Consider the following 16,024-nt stretch of genomic DNA (forward strand, 5'->3'; position numbering starts at 1 on the left):
TCCTGTTTTTATACGTTTTAGAGATAAAGGTTTTTTTCCAAGAAATGTTTTTTAAGGTGATTTCTTTAAACAAAAATAAGTAAATAATCACACACATGGTATCCTGAGGAAAGGATTCAGAAAGGAGGAACCCAGGGCTTCTCTGCTATTTGATAATCCCTGACCGCTATAGCACCTGACGAGTTTCGAAACCTCTTATGTAAATTACCACATTGGAGTCTCACAACAACCCCATAAAGCAGGTAGGGATCATGATCCATTTTTTCAAGTGAAAAAAAAAAAAAAATCAAGGTTCAGAGAACAGAAACTGCTCACCAGGATCACACAGGTAGCGAAAAAGTAGCCAGGGCTCAGGTTCAACTCCTCAAGCTCCAGCATGCCCAGTGTTCCCGCAGTGCTCCACCAGCACATCAGGTCAAGGGCAGGACTGGAGAAAGGGATATTCCAAAGCAATGAGCTAAAGCCAGAAATGCCACGGAAAATCTGCAGAATTTGATGACTCTCACGACTTGCCTGGGTTGTCACAATTTCCCAGTGCTTGTATAGATTCTATTTCATGGAAAAGCCTGCAGTTGCGACATTCTGAGCTCCTCTAGCAAAGTCTGACCATCTCCCTCTAGTGAGTCACCTTCCAGAAGGCTCAGAAACTGGTTCTCCTGTCTGGGGACCATCGCCTACCTTCTGGGGTACACCGCAGAAAGGATGACACCGACTAGAAATGGGCTCCTCAAAGAGGAAAAGCCAACTTCAGCCCAGTAAGAACACCATTTCTCCCAGCACTTGACTAGGATTCAGACTGCAGGTCCAGGTGACTGGATGGGCAGGGATTCGATAAACATGGGAGAACCAGTGGGTCTGGGTGGCAAAGAAGGTAAGTGGGCAATTCCATCAGTCAATCCATGAAGAGCTTCCAGGAGCTGAACACACCCCTAGAGATGATGCTCAGAGCTGGAGAGAATAGTTGAAGTTATTTGAGCAGATTCATGCAGAAGAGAGAAGCATGCTGAGAACCAATAAGAGACCAGAACCAGTGCTAGAACCTTGGAGGGGGAGGGGAACAAGGGAGAGGAGCAGAGAAGGGCTATCTGGGTAGGCTGGGTGACCAGGGGAGGCATGCATTCTGGAAACCAGGTTAATTCTTTCTCCTTCCTACTCATTCTGTTAGGCATCAGGGCATCTATGATGTGTTAGCTTTTAATGCACCAAGAAGCATTGCTTGAAGGGAAAACTGAAAATGTTACAAAGGAAGCTATTAAAACGAGTGTTTATTGAGGAGATACTCTGTGCAAGGGACTGGTTCAGGCACTGGTGATAGAGCAATGAACTAGACACACAGGGACCCACGCCCATAGAACGTACAATCCAGCAGGAAAGAATGACATTAGAGAGTTACATCCATAATTAAATAATTCCCATTATTAATAACCCAATAAATAATAAGTCAATCACGATGGGTGCATGATACAGGCTTTTCTAAGACCCCATGATTGGGGTACCTGAAGGATGAATAGGAGTTAGTTAGGTGACGGGAGGGAGAGACCAGAAAGATGGTCCAGGCAGAGGGGACTGCAAATGGGGCCAGCTTAGCAATATACAAGAATTTGTCATCTCTTCTAGGGCATATGATTAAGTGAATAATTCTAAATTTACTCCAGAGGTAATTTTCTGGAAAGAAACTTGGCTGTTGTATCTCTGATTTTACATTTTAATTGGGTTCCATGAGCTTCAGAGGTGAGACCTTGAAAGGAATTTGCTTGCAAAGTGAATGACCATCTGCTAATTTCTGTTTCAGAAAAATGAAAAACTTGGCCTCAGTCCTCCCTTAAGGTGTTTTCTTTTCTAAGACTCTGGTTTTCTTGTGTCAGGTTTTCTTCAACACTGGATTCCACTATGTAGTGTATGTACAACTAGTGCATTATGGAGGGGAAAATCCAGGAAAGGATGAAACATGTGAAAGGGTAGTTAGTTTTAAAAACATATGACAGCAATAAAGAGAGGAGAGGGAAGTCGTTTGTAAGAAGGAGACTTGTTTTAAACCAAGAAAATGTCATGTGAGAGACTCCACCCTTAAAACACAAGTGCTTTTCACCATCAAGGCACCAGCGTTGGCTGAAGGATGCATGGGTCTCAATGCCTCCATTGTCCCCTATTTAGCGTGAGCTTCCCAGCAAGAACTATTTGCATAAGCAAAGCCTTCAGACTTTGAATAACAGTGCTGTACACTTAGACCGCACATTTCCTCTCAGGATATTCAGATTCAGATAGGCAAGATCAAAAGTTCTCCAATTTGGTTTGCTGAGTCCTACCCTGCCCCCATCCCAGTCCAAAATTAAGTCCAGTCGAAGTGTGTTACCCTTGGGAAGCTCAGTAACGCTGCCAGTTCAGAATTCAGATGCATGCACACCCCTCCACACACCGCCCAAATGATATCCTTAAAGGAAGTTGTGCTTAAGACATCAGGCTGCTAAAATCAGGAGAGTCTTAGTAAAACCGGGGAGGTATAATAAGTAAATATTGCTGGCCTCAACTTACAATTTTATGCTTGAGAAGGAGTGTATTAAGGGTCAAAACCTAAGAACCATGCAGCCAATGAGATTTTCATTTCCAAGTGTAACCAGGGGACACCAGACTTGTTCTCATTTAGGAAACTGGGGGGCTGGGGATTGGGCGGCAGCAAAGACTCCCTGCAGTGGCTTTATTTTCTTTTATCTCTACTCCCCTGAGCTGCTTGGTAAACCTCTAGATAAGATTCCCAAGAGGAATGGATAACTTCTGGCTCCTGGTGAGACGACTTTACTTACATCTCCCTCCAACCCTGGCAGGGCTACCGAAGAAAGAAAAAAGACAACTTCAAGAAAAAAAGATTATGTTGGAGCCTCTGAAAACACTTTAGTTTGGCAAGAAATGCCAGGTCAGCTCCTGCCCTGGGGGGGATCCCTTTCACTGTTGATGATGAAAAACTGCCCACACTCTGGGAACCTGAGTGTCTCAAAAGGTCCCTAAAAAGTCTGCAGGTAAAGGGGAGGCAGGAGAACCCCTCCTTTCCCTTTTTTAATTAAGCCGCCAGCTAGCCTCTCAGATAATAGGCTGGCTTTTCTAGAAAAGGGAATGGTTTTGCCCCCTCGGCTGGTTTGATCTGTCTGCGCTGGTGCAATGCACGATTCACTATTCCCGGGCTGTGTCTGCAGCTAGTTCCCAGGGAGCTGGTGTCAAAGGGAAATAAGAGTTCAGTCCTAAAAATCCTATCACTTCAGCCCAGCAGGATCCCTTCTCCATAAGATGGGTGGACCTGCTTTGGATACAACCACATGTAAACCTCAGTATGAGAGAGAAGCTGGCAGCCCAAGAGGCCACTTCGCTTCCTGCCTGGGTCACTGTCATTTTCGCCCTGTGGATGGAATGTTAAACAAAGGAGTCAGGGCAGGGCCTGACAACTTCCCCAATTTTCTGTGGCCATCACACAAATCCAGTCCCCCAGCCATCAATCGCCCCGTTTAGGACTGGGAGCGTTTTGCCTTGTCTGTACTCCTCTTCTTTAAAGTGACCCCAGCCCCATCACCTGGGCAAAGCAAAAGAGAGATTCTGCGGATATTTTGAGGCTGCCCCCTCGCAAGGGCTCTAGCAGTGCCAACCAGAAGCGGAGCCCAGCCTGTTACAAACTATGTGAATTAGTTCATGGAATTGGTATAGCTCTTCTGTCCCAATGTCCCTCATGTCAGGCCTTTCCAGGAGTTGCAAACCCTTGAGAAATGTACTGGTTTGCATCTGGTCGCCTCTTGGCCTATTTTTTGATGAAAGTGAGGAAGGAGGGAAGGGGGCAGGGCACAACCACTGAAGGGATGACAGCAGTTGAGGACAGGACACACTGGTTAGAAGCAAGATGGCGGAAGGCTGGACTTCCAGTAGACCTTGAGCCTCGTGGCACGCCCACAGGCGCCACGACAGTTCCTAGGCTGACCATTAAAGTCCAGAAGTGGGTGGGGCCCAATTCCTGGGAATCCCCGCCCCTTCCCCAAGGTATTTGGAATATTCTTCCTACTAGTTAGCATATGAAATTACTGAGCCCATGAAAACTAGCAACCCTGCACCTCGTGGTCGCTCTCTCTCTTGCCTTCTGAGCTGTCCCCGCACTCTGTCTATGGAGTGTGTATCTCTCTAAATAAACTTGCTTTGGCTTTATGATGCCTCGTTCTTGCATTCTTTCCCGTGCAAGACAAGAACCTGTTCTCTGGCAAAAAAAAAAAAAAAAAAAACGTGCTAAAAACACCAAAGAGTGAAATTATCAAAAAGGCAGACAGAAAGAAGGAAAAGAAAAAAGGGGTAGATAATCCCCTATCGTGGCTCACTGAGCACTCGATTTTCGCTCCATTCTGCCAAGTGATGACGTGGTACGATGCAGACATTACTAACAGACTCAGCCGACCAGGCCAGATACCAGAGGCAACTCTGAGGGCAATAATTCGTTTTTAATCACGGGGAAATTTCCAAGATGGGGTCAGCTGTGGGGGTGGGATGTGGTTTTAGAACCAGCCAGTCTGGGTTCCTCCTTTTTTGGAAGCAGCCTCGAATCAGTGATGCTTGTCTGACAAGGGCAGAGGTGGGGCGGTGGGGGGGAGGTAAAAGCAGGGGCTTAAACAGAAAAGGCTTTCATTGTATATTTCCCTGTCCACATATGGATTTGCTTTGTGACTTGGTTTTCATAGCCAGATTAACCCTTTTTGTTCACACACGATGTGAACCTTGGGGGATCTCCAATAATTTCCTCCCTTAGAGGGGAAGACTGAACCAAACAAGTGGTTACAACTATAAAAATGTTCCGTGAAGAGTTATACACAGTGGTTAGGAATTTACTGGGGGAGTGGAGAAGGATCTAATCTAGGAAAATCAAGGACCTCCCTAAGGAAGGGAGGGGAGGAACTGGATGGTGGTTTCCAGGACTTCCCTGGGGCATGTTCCTCAAGGAACTTGAACAGATGATTAGGACCCGCTCCAGGGACAGCTGGTGTGGGAGACACAGGAGCAACGGGCCCTTCCACCCCATGCAGGGTGTGGGGACCAGCACACATCCTGCTAACCTTTCACGTGCTCTAGAACATCTGTGAATTCAATGCTCCTTCCTGGCTGCCCTGATTTTGACTTAATTTTATCTGTTACACATGATGTGCTGAGAGAAAGAGAACAGTAAAGAAGAATATGGTATATGTTGCCCCAAACCCAAATTCTCCTAGAGCTGAACCAGGCCAAACTAATTTGATGGACAAAAACAAACCCAAACTAAAACTCAGCACTATTTCTTAGAGAGCGTGAAAAGTACTCTTATTGGGTGTTTGTTAAAAACTTCCTATGGGACATCAGACACTCCTAATAGCATGAGCTGAATCCATCAGACCATCCCCCAACCACAGCTAGTCCACGGGATAAATTTAAGCACACACACAGTGGGGTGGGCAATAGCTCACTGGTAGAGCACATGCTTAGCATGCATGAGGTCCTGGGTTCAATCCCCAGTATCTGCATTAAAAAAATTTTAAGTGTAAACACACACAAACCATGTCATAGGAAAAATTAAAGCATCTATACCCAAAAATACTAGCGACATGGGCACTTCTGTAACCAGCTTGTCACCCACCAAACGCTTTCCTATCCTGTTGCTTTAAATAGGATTGGTCTTTAAAAACAGAAGAGAAAAAGGAAAAGTTTTATGTCCATAGACTTCTCAGCACTAGATCAGTGGGGCTGATCTCAATTTGTTTAGTCTGTGCACTTGTCTCCTCATGACACAATTTAGGAAAAGAGGGTCTAAACTGAAGAGATTGCTTCACATCCCTGCTGGTCCAGACAGAGGGAGAGAAATCCCCAAGAAACAAACGTAGGGGAGAGTCGGTAGGTTTGGACACACACATGCACAAACACAGGCATCCATAGCCCCCGAGGACCGTTTCTGCTCCGAGATGACCTCTAACATAGACGAGGACTTGGCTCCTGCCTGTGTGACCGGCTGTGGTTTTAGGACTCCCTTTATCCAACGTGCCCAACTTACATGTCATCCTAGAGAGTGTAGGTCGGATGGTGTAGAGGTGGAAATTTGGAAAAGGAGAAAGACTGCCAGCATTCAGTTCTGTGCTCTCTGGCCTGTGGCTACCATGTTCTAAAGCCAGTCATCTTACTGCAGATGGGATAAAAGATAGAACCCTCCAGGGCCTGGGCCACAGGTATCACTCCTTCCTCTCCTACTTGGGGAAACAAGGTTCTCTTGGCCAAGACTGGAAGCCATAGCCAAGTTGAGTTCCTCTATCTGGCCTGACCCCTCAGTCCTCGCTTCGGCTCTGGAGTTGGGGGTGGCAGGAGGACCACCCTGCTGATCTCAAGCCTGGCAGAGGGTCTCAAGATCCATGAGAGCCCCGAGGGGAGGCAGCCAGTGAAATTTAAAGGAAGAGGAAGGGTGTGGTTTCCCTTCGGTCTGGCTGTTAAGAAAGTTACTGCGTTTGGCACGGAAGCCTATGAGGCTGGCCTGAGCCAGGGTAGATGGAAACAGAATGAAAAGTCAATAACAAAATCAGGCGGGTGGTAGAAGCTTACCTTATAGGGGACAGTGGCAAAGTTGGAGTAGGGGAGGGGCAGGTGTTAAGCCAATGAGCTGAAGCCTGCAAGTCCAAGTTGGAACAGCTGAGGGCCCGGACAGCCCTGTTGCTCTCAAACTTGTCTGCACATTAGAATCCCCTGGAGGACTTCCAGAATGACTGCAGCCTGTGGCCCTTCCCCAGAGACTGTGGCTAAATTGGTCTGGGGTTCAGCCTAGGCTTTGGAAGTGTGAAAAGATCCCCAGGTGCTTCTAATGTGCAGACAGGTTTGGGGACCACTGATGTAGCTCCTGGCTTCTCAAAGTGTGGTCCCCGGACCAGCAGCATTGGTTTCCCGAGGAGGTTGGTAGAACTAGGGAGTATCAGGCTCACTCAGACTTGCTAGACTAGAATGTGCATGTTAGCTAGAGTCCTGGGTGATCTTTATGCTAATCAGAGTGTCTGGCTCATCTGAGAAGCGCTGTCTACACACACACACACACACACACACACACACACACACACGCACACGGCCAAATCCTCCTCCTCAAGTGCAAGTTAGTGTTCCACTCCTCCTTCCCGGCACTGATTGCATTTGTAATTCTCTGTTTATGTGAGCAATTACAGAAATCAGTGGAAAGGCCCCAAAATATCTAGAGAAGCCTTCCTGACACTGCCTGCAGTGTGTTGATTAAACTAAAATATAAATCTGGGGTTCAGAGAGACCTGGGTTCAAATCCAAGCTCTGGCACTTTAATCCAACCTCTTTGAATCCCTTTTAATTAGGGAGATCAACTCATCCTGGTTTGCCTGGAGCTTTCCTGGTTTTAGGCCTAAAAGTGTCCCATTCAGGCCCTGAGTCATTCTCAGGCAAACCAAGGCAGTCAGTTACCCTTCCGTTAACTCTCGTGCAACCTGGAGTTACCAGCAAAGGTCAGTGGTTCTTAGGCGTCACCTGGAGGCCTTGAACAGGGATGGCTGGACCCTATGCACACTGCCTGATTTCAGAGGTCCGGGGTGAGGACTGAAGATGTGCCATGCCAACAAGTTCCCAGGTGCTGCTTGGGGATCACAACTCGAGGACCATCTCAAGATACCGACCTCCCAGAGATGTGCTAAGATTTGCATGAGCTCAGGCTTAGTGCAGTGATTAGAAAACCACAAAACCTAATACTTGTTACAGCTGCTGTTAATGCTTTTCATATGGAAAAGATGGCCTTAAGCTGGCCTCTAAAGAGAGGGTAGGACTGAAGCTCTCTGAGGTTTAGGTGCACGTGAGCACAAGCCCTGAGTGTATATTAAGGAGAATGGCAAGAGGCCCAGGGGACTGGAAAGAGAGTCTGGGTAGAAACAGTAGATGATGTGGAAAAAGAAATAGATAAACTGGGGCAGGGGAGGTGGGCCACATCGTGGGAGCCCTGAGACATCTAACACTCAAGAACATTTCTCCCTCTAAAAGTGGTTCCGCATAACTTCGAAATGAGAGGGGTGCTAACATCCTTAAGACAGACAAACTTTTAAGAGTTGGGAATAAACCCAGAAACGACTTGCTTCTTGGTTATTATGGATTTTGTTCTTATTTTTGTTAAGTGACAACAGTTTCTAGGAAACAGTCTTCAACACGTTGGCCCCCGTGCCACTGTCGGTCCAACCATCTCCACAACTTGAGTGGGAGCGTGAGCCCCAGCCTAGTCCTGGCCTAGAACTAAGCATTCGTGACCCGTAGTCATTCCAGGCGTCCGGGCAGGGCAGATAAACTAGGTGAAGCCAGCGCCTGGTGCTCTTCTCCCACAGGCAGTGCTGTGGTTCTGACTCACTTTCTCCTCTGGCCCCTCCTCCAGCTGAAGCCTGTCCGTTGCCTGGAACATCTACAGTTTATTTAGCAGACAGGGTTGGCTGGTAGAAATCCTGGGACCAAAGTGACCATGACCTTGTCCTACTGCCCCCTCCCCTAGCCCTTCCAGGACCTCCCACCCCTACAGAAACGCTGTCCACCCCTTTGGACCCAACTGGCCCGAGACCTTGGGTCAAGCCTAGACTCGTGGGAGGCTGTCTGGGGTCTGGAGACGCCCAGTGGGGTTGGAAGTCATCGGGTCTGGATTCCCAAGACATGAGTGTGAATGGTGTCCCAAGCAGCATATCCTGTCAGTCCTGTGAGCATGTTTTTCTCATGAGCCAAATGCAAAACATCTACATCCTAGCATTGTGGTGAAGACCCAGTGAGATAAGGGATGGAAACACACTTTGTAAACTGTAAAGGGCTGTACCCTCTGTGGAAAGTGCCATAGAAAATGAGATGAGAGCAGAGCAAAGAAGTCAGACCTGCCTGGTTTTACCTCCCGGCTCCACCACTTATTGGCTGTTGGATCTTCAAGAAGAGGCTTAACCTCTCTGGGCCTGTTTCCTCATCAGAAAACGGAGCTACTTAAAAGTACCTCTCTCGTGGGTTCATCCCGAAGCTTAAATTAAATATTATGAAAATGCTTGGCATGAGCCCAGCACATAAGGTGTACTCAGTACACGTCACCTACGATCATAATCATTAGGAAAAAGAAAACATGTCTGCTTAAAGTTACAGTGCAGCTAAGGGTAGACTCAGGAGTCACCCCCCCCCCGCCCCCCACGCCAACCAGGGGAGCTCCAGTTGAGACTATTCTGAATGACCAGGTTGTTTCTCCTGTCTCAGACTCCCAGTCGTATATCACCTATTGACTGGGAATAATGACTGTACCTCACAGGGCTGTCATATGTGCAGGAAGAGAATCCTTTTGTAAGTGAAATCACTTTGAAGGCTGTCGAGCTGGTTTTATTTTGTGGGTGGGTGATGGTAATAGCGTAGTTTCGGGATCCTTTTCTGTACAAGGTCTGAGCTCTCTTCTGGACCTTCTCATAATGCCCCCACCCCATCTCCATCCTCACTGCACTCTCTCTCCTGGGACCCCTGGGGAGGGGATTGTTTGTAAGTAACAGAGCATGCTGACCAGTCATCTTTTATAAACAACACACGTATGCCTGTCGAGCTTAGCTAGAAAAGACAAGGCAGGATAGTTGGCTTGGAATCGAATTTAGTGTCATTTCCAAACACCCCAGCTCAGAAAGCAAACCCATAGATGGTCAGGAGGGCACAGGATGGTGTTAAATTATAGTTTTCAAACAAGGGAAAATCATGACGCTTGTGCCACTATAAAATGAAACTTAGCAAAGGGTTTTGTCAAGTCATTATGTAATGAAGGAACCCATAAGATATTTAGACCAGTTTATAAAGTAGTCAAGGAGCTAGGTGTTTATAGGCAGTTTGATGTTAGGACAAGACTGATAGGTTAGGTATATAACTAGTAAATGTCCTATAGGACAAGAAACTATAACCTCTGGGGTTATCTTTTTCAAAAGGACAAAAATTATTTGTATTTGTATCTCTACTAGACAAAAACCTACAAGTTAACAAGTAACTTCACTGAGTCAGATGAGAACAAAGTAAATGTCTGTACATAATCCTTGCAGGGATGGGGGTCGGGGGGGTGTCACATTGCCACCACATGACATGGAAGGATGTGCTGCCCGCACTTCTGCCTTACATCCAGGTTCGGGATTTTTTTTAACAATGGTAAATACTTATTACATTGTACAAACAACCTTTTAATCTTACATGATGCTTACAACAGCCCTCTTGGGGCAAAAGGGGCAGGGAAACCCCATTTTCAGGGGAGGAAACTGAGTTACCCAAGGAGAGGGAAGCTGAACACCCGCCCTCCTCACTTCCTCTTCCTCTCCACCCCACGTTACCCTGGGGGCATTTTTCTCCTGTAAGACCTCCCTGGGGGTTCACCTGAAGATAAATGCTCCAGGGAGGGAGGAGACCCCACTGCCCCCTTCCCCTTCCAGCCCAGGGGGCTCCTGGTCTCCTCTAAGTCCTTTTAAGTCCGCGACACGCTTCAGTTCCTCAACATCAGATGAACCACATCCTCCTATCCTGAGCCAAAGCAAAGTGTCCACACATTTTATCCTCTCCTCAGGAAAAAGGACAGAATAGATGTTGCATTCCAAGAACCCATTTTTTTTTTCAAGTGGTGGCTCCTTTTAAACTGTTCTATCCTCAGCTACTGTGCACCATCCTTCATCCGAGACAGAGTCCACATCAGAGAAACCTATTGTTTATAAACCAGAACATCTCATTTGAAACTCCCATTCTGGTTGAAGCTTTCCCCTCTGCAATAAACAGGCTCATCACATTCTGTGTCGGGGAGAGTGGGGTCTGTCTGGCTCCTGGATGAACAGCAGGCTGTGGACAAATGGCTATTTATTGTGTTAAACAGTCCGCCAGGAAACTGGCGGCGAGTGTGGCCTGACGGCCCAAATCTGTTTCTTCCTTGCAAGGCCATTTCTTTTTCTCCCCCACGGACTTATGTTGCCATGGAAACTGTCCCACGAGCAGGATGGAGACTAAGGCCAACCCTGCTTCCTGTACTTAGTCAGAGAGGCCACAATTATAATCATAAGACAAAGTAGGGAGTAAGAAAGTGGATGGGGTATGCATCAGAAAAATAGTTCCTCTGAAGTTCCCTAGAAGTCTGAAGCTGGGGGGAAAAAATTGAGAACATCTGATTCAGAGTGTGTTTACACAGGGTATACTGACAACAGCAAACGCTCAGTGCATAATAAATGCATGCTAAGCCCTTTCTATGTGGCTGCCCATTTAACCCTCACGGTGACACCACAGGCAGGGGGGCTTTATTGTCCCCACGACCCAGGTGAAGAAACAAACTCTGCAAGTCCAGTCACTTGCCCAAGTCCAGGGGCAGAAAGGGACCACAGTGGGACTCAGACCCAGACCCTCTGACCCCAGAGCTTGGACCTCTTGACTTGCAACAGCTGCCTGCTCTCCACCTCTCTTCTCGCCTCCCTGGTAGGCGAGCACTTCGAATGGGCTGACCACCCAGCATCCACTGTCCACCATTCCACTTGATCATGTCATCCTTCCTGCCTCCAGCATGAACCACTCTGTTGGCTTTTTTGGGGGGAGCAGGGTGGGGAAGCTAACTAGATTTATTTGTTCATTTATTGTTCGTTTGTTTTTTTTAATGGCAGTACTGGGGATTGAACCCAGGACCTCGTGCATGCTAAGCACGCACTCTACCACTGAGCTATACCCACCCTTTAGCCATGAGCCACTCTGTAACATCCCACAGAATGAGGATTCCATGGAGCAGGATTTGGGCCACCCCGATCCGAGCTGGGCAAGGCACTGAGTCGCCATTAGCTGCACAGCTAACAAATGTCCGAGGTGGCACCGCAGGACCAGCCCCCTGCCCCAGAGGCTGGAGCTCGGCTGTGCTGGACTGCCTTCCAACACTGTTTCTAAATCAAACCCTGAGCCAGCACCCAACTCTCCCAGCCAAGCACCAGGGCTAATCCCCTTATAGGATGGCTGTTAAATCAACCACTCGTTAGAACAACAACCACGCTCGGGCAGGCAGCGTGATCGGCCACTTAGGAAATGCTCCCGCGTAGCTCTTGGGTCTCAGGCTTTGCCGACCCTGGGTCTGCCTAAAACAACCCAACGATGAAGCCCGCTTCATAAACTGTATCCTCCCCCAAAACTTTACATCACTTACATATTAAGTACGAAAGGATCACTGTCTTTCAACTAGTAGAATCCAAGGTGTCCGGACAAGAGGTGAGGTCTTCTACGCCAACAGCCTGAGGGAGTGCAGTTCCGCCTGTGAAGGAAGGTTCCCAGCTCAGACAAGGAGATCATTGTGAGCATCGTGTTGTTTTTCAATTTGAACATGAATCTAACACCGAACAGGCACCAATATGAACGTGATTCCCTCCAAATACGTGCACCATGGCTCTTAGTCCCAAAGCTGGGGAGATAATACACATTATACAGACAGAACAGCGCAGGGTGGGAGGACGTGGTGTCAACAACGGTCACCAAGCGGGAGGTATGGAGCTGGGTACTATCGCAGGATGACTGGGGGTGCAGAATTATTGCTACTGTGACGAGTAACTCTTTCTTTCCATGTCCTTCTTTGGATTTTAACACTAGCAATGAGGACAGCCTCACCACTTCTTTCCCCACTAAAAAACAGAGCCCCAAAGGGTGTGCTCAGATGGTGACACCCTACCCACCCAGCCCTTCTGTACTTTCTGCCCCTGCACACACTCCTCCTGCTGCTAGCACTCTGCTTCTCCTTTTCTGCCGGCTCGCCCTGAGCAGCCCCAATCCCAAGTCACCTCCTCTGAGAAGCCTCCCCAGACTTCCCATCTGGGTTGATTAACACCTTTAGCTCTGTGCTCCCAAAGTCCATGTGCAAAATAATAGCGGCTACCATTTTTAGCGCCTAACGTGGTTGGGCACGTGATGTACATTTGTACCATTTGTACCAAATGTACCCATTTGACAGGTAAGGACACTGAGGCTCAGTTTGTCCAAGGCCAGGTGGCTGCTAAGTCATGAAGCTGGGTTTGGAATCCAGGTCTCCCTGGCTCCAAAGTCCACGTATTTCTACTGCACAGTGGGCAGCTGATCTTTCCTCAAACTTAACTCCTCCCAGAGAGGAGATAAGTGTGTGTTTCTCCATCTCTCACTAGACTGTGCATTCCTCTAGGACACCAGAGTCTTACTATGGATCCTGCACCTGGCACACAGCAGGTGCTAAATTAATGGTTAAATGAATCAACAGTTTGTTGAATGAGAAGCCTATCCCTTTGCCTTACTCACTGATGGAGCTTTGCTTCTGATCAAATCATAGCACATGGTGTACCAGTCCCAGGTTATCCCCTCACCCGTAGTGGAGAGTCAGGGAAATTTCTCAGCTCACATCCATATAATAACCCACTGCTTCTCCCATTCTCATGTCGTATGACTCTCCTGGTAATTTTGTTGAAGTGCAGATTCTGATTCAGGAGGGCTGAGACCCTCACAGGTGGGGCCCGAGGGTTTGTGTTTCCAACACACTTCTGGCAATACTGCTGGTGTGAAGACCCCATTCGAGAGCCATTTGGGTTGAAACACATCATCCAGCAGCAGCCAACGCACTTTGGGTTCCTCTGGCCAGTAACAAATAACAAAACCTATCTCGTGCGTTGTCCTCCTTCCAAAGGACGACCAGACTTCAGATGTTCCTGATCGTCCATGTTTTAGCAAAATATTTAAGTTATGCTTTGAGCTCTCAGCATTTGGCAGCAGGAACATTTGTTGGTGCCTGTAGCTTTGGTTCAATCAGACCCTATCAATAAATCACAAATAAATGCGGGAGAGGCAACCCGCGCTGGAAGATTCCATTCCGGTGACAAGTGAATCAGGGGAGTGGGCGAGGGTAGGGGAAGGAGCAATGAGGCCCCTTTGCATTTTCACTGGGAAGGGCCCCACCCTTCCCCCCTTGCCTACCCCATGACCACTTTCCCGGCTGGTCTCCTCTGTTCCTCGTAAACAGTAAAGCGATGGCTTATTCATCCTGAGCCCTTTGAACCCCACACAATCGCTTTGCTGGCATGCCAAGTCTTGAGAGGTCAAGCATCCCCGGTCCAAGACGCTTGGAAGAAAAACACCCTCTTTTCTGTCTCCTTTTCCAGATGTCCCTGGGCCAGCAGCAGTCAGCAAGAGGTGTGCCTTGTCTGCGATGCAAGGGGACATGTTCGGGCTTCGAGCCACATTCGTGGAGGTAACGGAGTTTGTCAGGAGAGGCTCTGCCTGCCTTCATTTCTTGGCTGTCCTTTCTGGGAACCCTGGTCGTTCTCTCTGGGACTGCTTAGGATGCATGCGTTGTCAGTGGACTGGCTCTGGAGTGAATGCACTCTTGCTTGGCTTAATTCAGAAATGACAGAGAAGCCTGTGGGGAGCCACGACAAAAGAGTTAGTGCTTTATGAGCCACTTCCAGGTGGAGGCTGCCAGGCTCAGCCCAGCAAGGGGGGCTCTGGGAAGGGGCGGGCCGTTGCTACCTGGTACCTGGTCCACTCTGGGTAGACCTGCCTGTCCTGGGCTTGATCTCGTCCTACTGTGCCCTCACCCCACCAGGGTTCTGATCTAAGAGTGCCTCGGGGACAGAAATAAAATTCACTGTGCCCACAGTACTGAAAATCCAGGACCTGGTAGTCACATCCACGTGGGAGGACTGTAAGATCCTGGATTTGCAGAGCTTTTTTTTTCTTTTTCCCTTGAGGACTATGGAAACAAGAGGTAGGGCTGCCACACTGCACCACCCCGGGCACCATTCACATCAGCATCTTGCGGATGGCACCCCCTGGAGGTGTGCAGGGCACAGCCTGTGTGACGTCCCTGCAGCCCTGGGAGAGAGAGGCTCTGTATGGCACTAGAGCTAGAAAGGAGCTTCTGTCTCCACTGCCACAGCATTGCCTTGGGCGCTCAGCATGGGGACAAAACTGGGGCGATATTTATCTCAGAGAAGTTGCCTTCCACGATGAAACGGCAATTACAAAACTATTTATTGAGCTGAGCTAAAGCATTTAAAAAAAAAAAAGCTTTCATATTTAAATACTGAAATAACCCTAGGTAGGAGGTATGAGTATCTCCATTTTACAGAGCAGGAAACTGAGGGTGGGAAATGGGGGAACAGCTACTAGGTGGCAGAATTTGAACTCAGGTCTGCGTGAAGCCCCATCCTGTGCCCTAAACCACTCCACAGCACTGTGGACCACGCCCAAGACTGTTCCGTGACTCTATTCCCTGCCAGTCCCCACCTTGGAGGAGCTCACAGGGTCTTCTGGATTCAAGGGACCTTCAAGGTCATCCAATCCCTACGCCCGTCCCTTGCACAAATTCCTCCCACGGCTAAAACACTCCCAGGATGAAGAACTCCCCACGCATCTCTTTTGGCCAGTTGCGCGCTTCCTGGCCTTGAGAAGAGTCAGCTTCCCTATCACTTCAGCCCAGTGGCCCTGAATCTGCCATCAGGGCGTCACAGAACTGTGCTGGCTTCGCGCCAGCTTTTGAAAGCCAAGCGGGGACGCCTCCTCTTACAGGCCCTGGGGCTGGGGGATAATGTACCCTAGACGCACACACCGGGTGGGTTCAATACCGTGTCTCTTCTCTCGGGGATCACAGTCCCACACTGCCTGTTGTATAGTGTCTGAAAATGGTTGTTTAATACATTTTGTCTGTTTTCTTAGTGGTTTATGGCAGGAGGGCAATTCTGGACACTGCTCCTCCTGGCGGGGAGGGGAAGCCTCTCTGCGTTGTCCTAGTCCTGACATTTCCTCATCATCCTGCAAATTATCTGAACGCCCAGTGACCCTGTCCTTGAGAAATACAGACAGCAGCTTGTAGGGCCCGCATAGCCATTGTCACCTAGGAGCAGCCTTCACCAGGACCTAAACTTAAGCCACATCCCAGCAGTGAGGACTTCAGAATCGTAGCGGGGAAACCATGTCGAACCATTTTTACGCTCCAGTTCTCACACTCTCAATAGTTTGAAAGATGTTTGAACGATCAAAGCGGCAG

General features: G+C 48.4%; 2 protein-coding genes across 4 annotated transcripts in view; one reads left to right on the forward strand and one right to left on the reverse strand.

The window, feature by feature from the left end:
• The window catches only part of LMCD1 (LIM and cysteine rich domains 1), a 55,409-nt gene that overhangs the window by 14,675 nt on the left and 24,710 nt on the right, over nt 1-16,024 (forward strand). For both annotated transcript variants that reach the window (XM_006195354.3, XM_014568277.2), the window contains one exon: nt 14,139-14,227. In XM_006195354.3, coding sequence (XP_006195416.1) covers nt 14,139-14,227 — 89 coding nt within the window. The remainder of the gene's footprint in view (nt 1-14,138; nt 14,228-16,024) is intronic.
• Nucleotides 1-16,024, reverse strand: part of SSUH2 (ssu-2 homolog) — a 109,618-nt gene that overhangs the window by 4,979 nt on the left and 88,615 nt on the right. Inside the window, exon 15 of one of the 2 annotated variants that reach the window (XR_004312252.1) lies at nt 12,173-12,277. The gene's annotated coding sequence lies outside the window, so the exon portion shown is untranslated. Of the gene's footprint in view, nt 1-12,172; nt 12,278-14,216; nt 14,396-16,024 lie in introns of those variants that run through there. The other variant, XR_004312253.1, reaches the window with a different exon arrangement.

This window comes from Camelus ferus, chromosome 17, assembly GCF_009834535.1.
Source record: "Camelus ferus isolate YT-003-E chromosome 17, BCGSAC_Cfer_1.0, whole genome shotgun sequence".
Taxonomy (NCBI): Eukaryota; Metazoa; Chordata; class Mammalia; order Artiodactyla; family Camelidae; genus Camelus; species Camelus ferus.